Source organism: Panthera onca, chromosome E1 (assembly GCF_046562875.1).
Source record: "Panthera onca isolate mPanOnc1 chromosome E1, mPanOnc1 haplotype 2, whole genome shotgun sequence".
Lineage (NCBI taxonomy): Eukaryota > Metazoa > Chordata > Mammalia > Carnivora > Felidae > Panthera > Panthera onca.
Genome location: NC_138352.1, coordinates 56,784,506 through 56,795,945, shown reverse-complemented (window position 1 = coordinate 56,795,945; position 11,440 = coordinate 56,784,506). Strand labels below are relative to the sequence as shown.

The window sequence follows — 11,440 nt, the reverse complement described above, 5'->3', positions numbered from 1 at the left end:
TATAGGTCATTCCTGAGGAGTTGTTGCGCTGACGTATTTAGAGGGACAGGATAAAGTTCTTGACTACGGAGAGCAAACAGAGATCCTAACTCTGTATCAGGTTGGGTGAAGCTGGCACATGACCCAGAGGAAGGAAAGAAGAAGCGAATCAGGGAGAAGCGGTCCACACTTCATCAGGCTGATTCACAAGATGGTAGACAGGCGGACGAATAACCGAGATGTTGGGGATTGCGGGCTGGCTTTCCGCAACGCTTGGCAGTGACCGATTCCCAAGTGGCAAGTCAGATGGTGGTTCTTGGCGAGGCAATCAGCAGCAGGAAGGCTGGCAGCAGGATCCAGAGCCCTGGGCTAGGCACCCAGGCAGGCAGCAGCAGGTGGGGTGGTAGCAGGTTCTCGTGCAGTACACGGGGGTTCAGCAACCTGGCTGGCAGCAGCGGGACCCACAGCAGTTTTGTCCACAGCCGCTGGACCCACAGCCGCTGGACCCACAACAGCTGGGCTGGCAGCAGGTGGTCCGGCAGCAGGTGGTGCGACAGTAAGTTGGGCAGCAGCAAGGCTGGCAGCAGCTCGACCCACAGCCGCTAGACCCACCGCCGTTGTGTCCACAGCCGCTGGACCCACAGCAGCTGGGCTGGCAGCAGGTGGTCCGGCAGCAGGTGGTGTGACAGCAAGCTGGGCAGCAGCAAGGCTGGCAGCAGCCTGAACCACAGCCGCTAGACCCACCGCCGTTGTGTCCACAGCCGCTACACCCACAGCAGCTGGGCTGGCAGCAGGTGGTCCGGCAGCAGGTGGTGTGACAGCAAGCTGGGCAGCAGCAAGGCTGGCAGCAGCCTGAACCACAGCCGCTAGACCCACCGCCGTTGTGTCCACAGCCGCTACACCCACAGCAGCTGGGCTGGCAGCAGGTGGTCCGGCAGCAGGTGGTGTGACAGCAAGTTGGGCGGCAGCAAGGCTGGCAGCAGCTGGACCCATAGCCGCTGGACCCACAGCCGCTGGGCTGGCAGCAGGTGGTCCGGCAGCAGGTGGTCCTGCAGCACGTAGGCTGGCAGCAAGAGGAGCAGCACGAGTGGGTCATGGTGTCGGGGGTGGAGGGTGGGCGGGTCCTGTCCGGAGGTGAGGTTGTCAGATTCTGGTGCCTCCTCCGGTTCTGGGGCTTTTATGCGCTGGACCCCCGAAGGTTAGGCCAATGGGCAGGACTTTCCTTGTTGGTGTTTACATCGTTTTCCATAGTCACTGGGGGAATCATAAACGAGGAAGCGGTTTCCTAAATGCTAGGATTCGTTACAAAATAAGTGTCTAATGGTTTCCTATTTGAGAATAACTCACAGAAACATTTTCCAACGAGAGGAAGGTGGGCACATCAGCAGCATCGTTCTTGTTTCAGTGATCATGGCATCCATCGTGTGATCACGTTCTGCTGGGGTGGCTAGGGTCACAGCAGTGTTCCCTCCCCAGTCTTTGCCCTTAGACTGAATGTGGATTGCGAGTATCTCTGAGGTGAGGGGCATGATGCTGATATGTTCACTGGGACAAATGTGGTAGATCCCTGAGGCCAGTTCCGTTTCCCCACAGAAGCCGGATTCGAGACTCCCACAGGCATATCTGTCTCCTGTAGCACCCAACCCCACCTGCGTATCTCAGTTCAATCAAAGACCCTTGCGTAGCCGATGTCTGCTGTTTTCTCTGCCACATGGCAAGGCAGAAGCAAAGCAGGTGGGGAGAAGCAGCAGCAGCAGTCTGGGACTAAGCAAGCATCAGTCAATATACGTCCTTGTTGAACAGGACCCCTGATTTTCCTAGGGTCGAATGCTTTCACCGGAGGTGGGGCTTTCAGGGGCATAAAGGCGGGGGCAGGATGGGCAAAACCAGGTGAGTTGGGGACTCTAGCCCTAACCTTCTTAGCTAGCCTCGTCAGTGTCCTCACGTCGCTCATTACATCTTTATTTATGGTTGCTCTTTCTTTTTTCTGTCAGGCTGTCTTTCTTTTTCTGCCTTTCTCCCTTCCTCGCTGCATGCCTGTCCATGCAGGTCCCTTCCTCGCACCGTGCCTTCTTTCCTTCCTTCCTTCCTTCCTTCCTTCCTTCCCTTCATTCTTTAGTTTCTTTCTTTCTTCTCTTCCCTTTCTCCCTCTCTTCCTCCCTCCCCCCTTCCTTCTATGCTTCCTTTCTTCCTCCCTCCCTTCTCCTTTTCCCCCTACTCCTCTCCTCATCCCCCCCATTCATATTCCACCCTCTTCTTCTGTCTCTTCCAATGATTTTCTCCATCCGCCCGGCTAATTAAGAACATAGTGGAATGAATGGTGACAACCATAGTCTGCCAAAGACGTCTGAAGCCACCAAACCTATCTCTTGGGTATTGGTGTGTTTGGGACAACTTCTGCCTACCAGCTCTGCACCTCAATGCCTAAGTGCCCTTTTCACGCGCAGCAGAATGTCAGGCTGCCTGAGCATGCTACACGGAGAAAACACACTCAACCCTTGCTTCTGGAGAGTGGGTTGATAAAGACTCCAGCTCCCTCGTGGCTGAAATAAGAGAATCTCAGCCTGTGTCTGTGTGTGTGTGTGCATGTGTGTGTGCATGTGTGTGTGTGTGTGTGTGTGTGTGTGTGTGTGCGCGCGCGCGTCTGTGTGCCTGTTTGGAGTTGTACCGTTTCTGAGATACCTTTCAGATTAAAGCTTTGGTTGCAAACTGTGATGCTGGCCTCAAAGTGTTTCTTCCCTGGGACACGTCCCTACACTCGGACCAGTGTGATATGACCTCCCCAAAGAATCCACATTCCTGGACTCTTTACTGAAGAGGAGCTTCTGGAAAACCAAACTCTGACATTCCTTTACCGCACTCAGTCTCAATTTCCTCACGTCTACAATGGGAACCGTAATACCTACTTTGCAAACCCCTCCAAGAATTAAAGGGAATGCTCACGAAGGATTTAGTCAACATCCAGCAAATACGCGGAAACATGGGTCGTGTCAGGTTTTCATCTCATTTTGCCAACATCGCGCTCTTGAGAACCAGCAGCGCTAGGCACGTTTGGCCTTGGCAGTCTCTCCAGAGCATCCTGGGTACCTAGTCTCCAATGGTGGCATGTGTCCTGGATAGGGGCCTTCGAAGCTCATCAGAGGTCCCTCCACTGCTCCCAGGAAGTGACCCGGGGCCCTGTCTCCTCTTCCTCTCAGAGCCTGAATCGGCCTCACAGCCCTGAGTGCTGAGTTGGCACCAGTAGTTCAGGACCAGAAGCAGCAGACTTCGTTCCTGACTCCTAGGAATGCCCACGTTGTTGTCTCTTTTTTCTTCCTCACATTCTCCTCACCCCCACGGAGCAGGCATCATTTTTTCCCCCCTCGGTTGCTCACACTTCCTCCACAATATACCAGAGCTTATTCTGTTTCCTTAGATGGTTCAGAGCTCATGGATTACTCAAAGTCCTACATGCCCATTGCACGATCTCTCTGGCCCTGACACCATGCTTCATCAACTCTCTGGGCAGCATTTTGATCGCGATGACAAACTGCCTTACAGGAGGGGAGAGACCTAGGTTTGGTAGAAAATCACAAGATGCCATTTTACTATATCCCATTAGGTCCTGGGGACAAGGAGGCCAAACAAGAATGTGATTTCCACGACCCAAACACAAGCGTGTTCAGCTGCCTCTGTTGCTCACGAGGACACCGCAGGCTCACCTGTATGTGAGGCAGAAGAGTGCTGAGGGCCTGGATGCCACCCAAGGCAACAGGAGCATCCTGGGTTCCCCAGGGCTCTAAAGGGCGGGTCCCGCTGTCCTCACGTATGGCTGCTGTGGCTGAGTTGTACGACACTGATGTCTACAACTTAGTGCCAGTGATGGCCCGCCTGTCCCGGAGAATAACACTTGTGCGCTCAAAGAAGGCCTCGGATGGACATCTTGCTGGTGCTGACACTAAGGGCGTTTGCTACCACGTCTGGAGATCTGAACGTAAGTGCGCTTCAGCAAGCGCCCGAACCACAGTCTTGGATCCGAGTGTGTCCGTGTCAGCTGTGGGACACTCCACTGTGAAATCTCCTCAGCTGAAAATGCGCATAATGACTTGTGGAGGACTGTGTATGGCTCCACACGGACACTGCATGTGATGTAAAATGTACGTACAAAAAAACACAAAGACGATACGGGATTCCAAATGATTAGGGTTTATTAAGAGATACAGGCGAGACTCCCCGCGTCTAGGGAGACATTGAAAGGGAACATGACAGGCAGCAAGAGGCGTACAAGCTTCATGAGTACACCGAGAAAGAAAACATACCCGTGTGGGCTTTCAGCAGTTTCCACGAGTTATAGGTCATTCCTGAGGAGTTGTTGCGCTGACGTATTTAGAGGGACAGGATAAAGTTCTTGACTACGGAGAGCAAACAGAGATCCTAACTCTGTATCAGGTTGGGTGAAGCTGGCACATGACCCAGAGGAAGGAAAGAAGAAGCGAATCAGGGAGAAGCGGTCCACACTTCATCAGGCTGATTCACAAGATGGTAGACAGGCGGACGAATAACCGAGATGTTGGGGATTGCGGGCTGGCTTTCCGCAACGCTTGGCAGTGACCGATTCCCAAGTGGCAAGTCAGATGGTGGTTCTTGGCGAGGCAATCAGCAGCAGGAAGGCTGGCAGCAGGATCCAGAGCCCTGGGCTAGGCACCCAGGCAGGCAGCAGCAGGTGGGGTGGTAGCAGGTTCTCGTGCAGTACACGGGGGTTCAGCAACCTGGCTGGCAGCAGCGGGACCCACAGCAGTTTTGTCCACAGCCGCTGGACCCACAGCCGCTGGACCCACAACAGCTGGGCTGGCAGCAGGTGGTCCGGCAGCAGGTGGTGCGACAGTAAGTTGGGCAGCAGCAAGGCTGGCAGCAGCTCGACCCACAGCCGCTAGACCCACCGCCGTTGTGTCCACAGCCGCTGGACCCACAGCAGCTGGGCTGGCAGCAGGTGGTCCGGCAGCAGGTGGTGTGACAGCAAGCTGGGCAGCAGCAAGGCTGGCAGCAGCCTGAACCACAGCCGCTAGACCCACCGCCGTTGTGTCCACAGCCGCTACACCCACAGCAGCTGGGCTGGCAGCAGGTGGTCCGGCAGCAGGTGGTGTGACAGCAAGCTGGGCAGCAGCAAGGCTGGCAGCAGCCTGAACCACAGCCGCTAGACCCACCGCCGTTGTGTCCACAGCCGCTACACCCACAGCAGCTGGGCTGGCAGCAGGTGGTCCGGCAGCAGGTGGTGTGACAGCAAGTTGGGCGGCAGCAAGGCTGGCAGCAGCTGGACCCATAGCCGCTGGACCCACAGCCGCTGGGCTGGCAGCAGGTGGTCCGGCAGCAGGTGGTCCTGCAGCACGTAGGCTGGCAGCAAGAGGAGCAGCACGAGTGGGTCATGGTGTCGGGGGTGGAGGGTGGGCGGGTCCTGTCCGGAGGTGAGGTTGTCAGATTCTGGTGCCTCCTCCGGTTCTGGGGCTTTTATGCGCTGGACCCCCGAAGGTTAGGCCAATGGGCAGGACTTTCCTTGTTGGTGTTTACATCGTTTTCCATAGTCACTGGGGGAATCATAAACGAGGAAGCGGTTTCCTAAATGCTAGGATTCGTTACAAAATAAGTGTCTAATGGTTTCCTATTTGAGAATAACTCACAGAAACATTTTCCAACGAGAGGAAGGTGGGCACATCAGCAGCATCGTTCTTGTTTCAGTGATCATGGCATCCATCGTGTGATCACGTTCTGCTGGGGTGGCTAGGGTCACAGCAGTGTTCCCTCCCCAGTCTTTGCCCTTAGACTGAATGTGGATTGCGAGTATCTCTGAGGTGAGGGGCATGATGCTGATATGTTCACTGGGACAAATGTGGTAGATCCCTGAGGCCAGTTCCGTTTCCCCACAGAAGCCGGATTCGAGACTCCCACAGGCATATCTGTCTCCTGTAGCACCCAACCCCACCTGCGTATCTCAGTTCAATCAAAGACCCTTGCGTAGCCGATGTCTGCTGTTTTCTCTGCCACATGGCAAGGCAGAAGCAAAGCAGGTGGGGAGAAGCAGCAGCAGTAGTCTGGGACTAAGCAAGCATCAGTCAATATACGTCCTTGTTGAACAGGACCCCTGATTTTCCTAGGGTCGAATGCTTTCACCGGAGGTGGGGCTTTCAGGGGCATAAAGGCGGGGGCAGGATGGGCAAAACCAGGTGAGTTGGGGACTCTAGCCCTAACCTTCTTAGCTAGCCTCGTCAGTGTCTTCACGTCGCTCATTACATCTTTATTTATGGTTGCTCTTTCTTTTTTCTGTCAGGCTGTCTTTCTTTTTCTGCCTTTCTCCCTTCCTCGCTGCATGCCTGTCCATGCAGGTCCCTTCCTCGCACCGTGCCTTCTTTCCTTCCTTCCTTCCTTCCTTCCTTCCTTCCTTCCTTCCCTTCATTCTTTAGTTTCTTTCTTTCTTCTCTTCCCTTTCTCCCTCTCTTCCTCCCTCCCCCCTTCCTTCTATGCTTCCTTTCTTCCTCCCTCCCTTCTCCTTTTCCCCCTACTCCTCTCCTCATCCCCCCCATTCATATTCCACCCTCTTCTTCTGTCTCTTCCAATGATTTTCTCCATCCGCCCGGCTAATTAAGAACATAGTGGAATGAATGGTGACAACCATAGTCTGCCAAAGACGTCTGAAGCCACCAAACCTATCTCTTGGGTATTGGTGTGTTTGGGACAACTTCTGCCTACCAGCTCTGCACCTCAATGCCTAAGTGCCCTTTTCACGCGCAGCAGAATGTCAGGCTGCCTGAGCATGCTACACGGAGAAAACACACTCAACCCTTGCTTCTGGAGAGTGGGTTGATAAAGACTCCAGCTCCCTCGTGGCTGAAATAAGAGAATCTCAGCCTGTGTGTGTGTGTGTGTGTGTGTGCATGTGTGTGTGCATGTGTGTGTGTGTGTGTGTGTGTGTGTGTGTGTGTGTGTGCGCGCGCGTCTGTGTGCCTGTTTGGAGTTGTACCGTTTCTGAGATACCTTTCAGATTAAAGCTTTGGTTGCAAACTGTGATGCTGGCCTCAAAGTGTTTCTTCCCTGGGACACTTCCCTACACTTGGACCAGTGTGATATGACCTCCCCAAAGAATCCACATTCCTGGACTCTTTACTGAAGAGGAGCTTCTGGAAAACCAAACTCTGACATTCCTTTACCGCACTCAGTCTCAATTTCCTCACGTCTACAATGGGAACCGTAATACCTACTTTGCAAACCCCTCCAAGAATTAAAGGGAATGCTCACGAAGGATTTAGTCAACATCCAGCAAATACGCGGAAACATGGGTCGTGTCAGGTTTTCATCTCATTTTGCCAACATCGCGCTCTTGAGAACCAGCAGCGCTAGGCACGTTTGGCCTTGGCAGTCTCTCCAGAGCATCCTGGGTACCTAGTCTCCAATGGTGGCATGTGTCCTGGATAGGGGCCTTCGAAGCTCATCAGAGGTCCCTCCACTGCTCCCAGGAAGTGACCCGGGGCCCTGTCTCCTCTTCCTCTCAGAGCCTGAATCGGCCTCACAGCCCTGAGTGCTGAGTTGGCACCAGTAGTTCAGGACCAGAAGCAGCAGACTTCGTTCCTGACTCCTAGGAATGCCCACGTTGTTGTCTCTTTTTTCTTCCTCACATTCTCCTCACCCCGACGGAGCAGGCATCATTTTTCCCCCCTCGGTTGCTCACACTTCCTCCACAATATACCAGAGCTTATTCTGTTTCCTTAGATGGTTCAGAGCTCATGGATTACTCAAAGTCCTACATGCCCATTGCACGATCTCTCTGGCCCTGACACCATGCTTCATCAACTCTCTGGGCAGCATTTTGATCGCGATGACAAACTACCTTACAGGAGGGGAGAGACCTAGGTTTGGTAGAAAATCACAAGATGCCATTTTACTATATCCCATTAGGTCCTGGGGACAAGGAGGCCAAACAAGAATGTGATTTCCACGACCCAAACACAAGCGTGTTCAGCTGCCTCTGTTGCTCACGAGGACACCGCAGGCTCACCTGTATGTGAGGCAGAAGAGTGCTGAGGGCCTGGATGCCACCCAAGGCAACAGGAGCATCCTGGGTTCCCCAGGGCTCTAAAGGGCGGGTCCCGCTGTCCTCACGTATGGCTGCTGTGGCTGAGTTGTACGACACTGATGTCTACAACTTAGTGCCAGTGATGGCCCGCCTGTCCCGGAGAATAACACTTGTGCGCTCAAAGAAGGCCTCGGATGGACATCTTGCTGGTGCTGACACTAAGGGCGTTTGCTACCACGTCTGGAGATCTGAACGTAAGTGCGCTTCAGCAAGCGCCCGAACCACAGTCTTGGATCCGAGTGTGTCCATGTCAGCTGTGGGACACTCCACTGTGAAATCTCCTCAGCTGAAAATGCGCATAATGACTTGTGGAGGACTGTGTATGGCTCCACACGGACACTGCATGTGATGTAAAATGTACGTACAAAAAAACACAAAGACGATACGGGATTCCAAATGATTAGGGTTTATTAAGAGATACAGGCGAGACTCCCCGCGTCTAGGGAGACATTGAAAGGGAACATGACAGGCAGCAAGAGGCGTACAAGCTTCATGAGTACACCGAGAAAGAAAACATACCCGTGTGGGCTTTCAGCAGTTTCCACGAGTTATAGGTCATTCCTGAGGAGTTGTTGCGCTGACGTATTTAGAGGGACAGGATAAAGTTCTTGACTACGGAGAGCAAACAGAGATCCTAACTCTGTATCAGGTTGGGTGAAGCTGGCACATGACCCAGGGGAAGGAAAGAAGAAGCGAATCAGGGAGAAGCGGTCCACACTTCATCAGGCTGATTCACAAGATGGTAGACAGGCGGAAGAATAACCGAGATGTTGGGGATTGCGGGCTGGCTTTCCGCAACACTTGGCAGTGACCGATTCCCAAGTGGCAAGTCAGATGGTGGTTCTTGGCGAGGCAATCAGCAGCAGGAAGGCTGGCAGCAGGATCCAGAGCCCTGGGCTAGGCACCCAGGCAGGCAGCAGCAGGTGGGGTGGTAGCAGGTTCTCGTGCAGTACACGGGGGTACAGCAAACTGGCTGGCAGCAGTGGGACCCACAGCAGTTTTGTCCACAGCCGCTGGACCCACAGCCGCTGGACCCACAACAGCTGGGCTGGCAGCAGGTGGTGTGACAGCAAGTTGGGCAGCAGCAAGGCTGGCAGCAGTTCGACCCACAGCCGCTAGACCCACCGCAGTTGTGTCCACAGCCGCTGGACCCACAGCAGCTGGGCTGGCAGCAAGTGGTCCTACAGCAGGTGGTCCTGCAGCAGGTGGTGTGGCAGCAAGTTGGGCGGCAGCAAGGCTGGCAGCAGCTCGACCCACAGCCGCTAGACCCACCGCAGTTGTGTCCACAGCCGCTGGACCCACAGCAGCAGGGCTGGCAGCAGGTAGTCCGGCAGCAGGTGGTGTGACAGCAAGTTGGGCGGCAGCAAGGCTGGCAGCAACTGGACCCACAGCCGCTGGACCCACAGCATGTGGGCTGGCAGCAGGTGGTCCGGCAGCAGGTGGTCCTGCAGCACGTAGGCTGGCAGCAAGAGGAGCAGCACGAGTGGGTCATGGTGTCAGGGGTGGAGGGTGGGCAGGTCCTGTCCGGAGGTGAGATTGTCAGATTCTGGTCCCTACTCCGGATCTGGGGCTTTTATGCGCTCGACCCCCAAAGTTTAGACCAATGGGAAGGACTTTCCTTGTTGGTGTTTACATCGTTTTCCATAGTCATTGGGGAATCATAAATGAGGAAGTTGTTTCCTAAATGTCAGGAATCGTTACAAATATGTGTTTAATGGTTTCCTATTTGAGAATAATTCACAGAAACATTTTCCAACGAGAGGAAGGTGGGCACATCAGCAGCATCGTTCTTGTTTCAGTGATCATGGCATCCATCGTGTGATCACGTTCTGCTGGGGTGGTTAGGGTCACGGCAGTGTTCCCTCCCCAGTCTTTGCCCTTAGATTGTATGTGGATAGCGAGTATCTCTGAGATGAGGGGCATGATGCTGATATGTTCACTGGGACAAATGTGGTAGATCCTTGAGGCCAGTTCCGTTTCCCCACAGAAGTTGGATTCAAGACTCCCACAGGCATATCTGTCTCCTGTAGCACCCAACCCCACCTTCGTATCTCTTTTCAATCAAAGACCCTTGCGTAGCCAATGTCTGGTCTTTTCTCTGACACATGGCCAGGCAGAAGCAAAGCAGGGGGGATTGTCCAGTACCCCCGGTTATACCTAGGATCCAATGCTTTCACAGGATGTGGGGCTTTCAGGGGCAGAAAGGGGGGCATTATGGGCAAAACTTGGTGAGTTGGGCACTGTAGTCCTAAACTTGTTAGCCAGCCTCATCAGAATCCTCATGTAGCTGATTACATCTTTATTTATCTTTGCTCTTTCTTTTTTTTGTCAGGCTGTGTTTCTTTTTCTGCCTTTCTCCCTTCCTCCCTGCATGTCTGTGCATTCCTTCCTCCTACCGTGCCTTTTTTCCTTCCCTCCTTTCCTTCATTCTTTAGTTTCTTTCTTTCTTGTCTTCCCCTTTGTCCCTCTCTTCCTCCCTCCCTCCTTCCTTCTATGCTTTCTTTCTTCCTCCCTCACTTCTCCTTTTATTCCTACTTCTTCTCATCCCCCATTCATATTTCACCATCTTCTTCTGTTTCTTCCAATTACTTTGTCTATCCACCAAGCCAGTTAATAAAATAGTGGGATGAATGTTAAAAACTATGGATTGTCAATGATGTCTTGAATTCGCCAGCCCTACATATGCCCTGACTCCTAATCCTTGCCTAAGGGCTCTTCATGCACAGCATAATGTCAGCCTGCCTGAGTATGTCACTCAGAGAAAAAACACTCCATTTGTGCTTCTCGAGACCTGGTTTATAAAGATTCCAGCTCTCTAATTGCTGATATAGGAGAATCTCAGTATCTGTGTCTGTGTCTGTATATGTGTGAGACATCATTTCTGATATATCTTTCAGGTTAAAGCTTTAGTTGCTACCTGTGATTCTGGCTTCAAAGTGCCTTTTCACTTGACACTTACCTGCACTCAGACCAGTGCAATATGACCTCCCTGCAAAACCAAATTCCTGGACATTTTTCTTCCAAGTAGCTTCTGGAAGAAACAAAACTCTGACCTTCCTTTACCCCACTCAGTCTCAATTTCCTCACTTCCACAATGGGAACTTTAATACCTACTTTGTAAGTTCCTCCAAGAGTTAAAGGGAATGCTCATGAAGCATTTAGTCGACATCCAGCAAATATTCGGAAACATAGGTCATGTCAGTTTTTCATCTTATTTTGCAAACATCGAGCTCTTGAGAACCAGCAGCGGTAGGCACATTTGGCCTTGGCAGTCTCTCCAGAGCATCCTGGGTACCTAGTCTCCAATGGTGGCATGTGTCCTGGATAGGGGCCTTCGAAGCTCATCAGAGGTCCCTCCAC

The 11,440-nt window shown here is 53.0% G+C and overlaps 1 protein-coding gene across 1 annotated transcript; it reads right to left on the bottom strand.

Moving 5' to 3' along the window:
- Window positions 1-8,471: 8,471 nt before the first annotated feature.
- LOC145713123 (uncharacterized) lies at window positions 8,472-9,873 on the bottom strand. Its single transcript, XM_081791287.1, has one exon. The coding sequence runs from the start codon at window positions 9,570-9,572 to the stop codon at window positions 8,937-8,939; it is 636 nt and encodes a 211-aa protein (XP_081647413.1). The 5' UTR covers window positions 9,573-9,873; the 3' UTR covers window positions 8,472-8,936.
- Between the last annotated feature and the right edge of the window lie 1,567 nt (window positions 9,874-11,440).

Excerpts from the sequence above, each read along its gene's own strand:
- LOC145713123 (XM_081791287.1), bottom strand. The coding sequence starts at position 9,572 with ATGACCCACTCGTGCTGCTCCTCTTGCTGCCAGCCTACGTGCTGCAGG.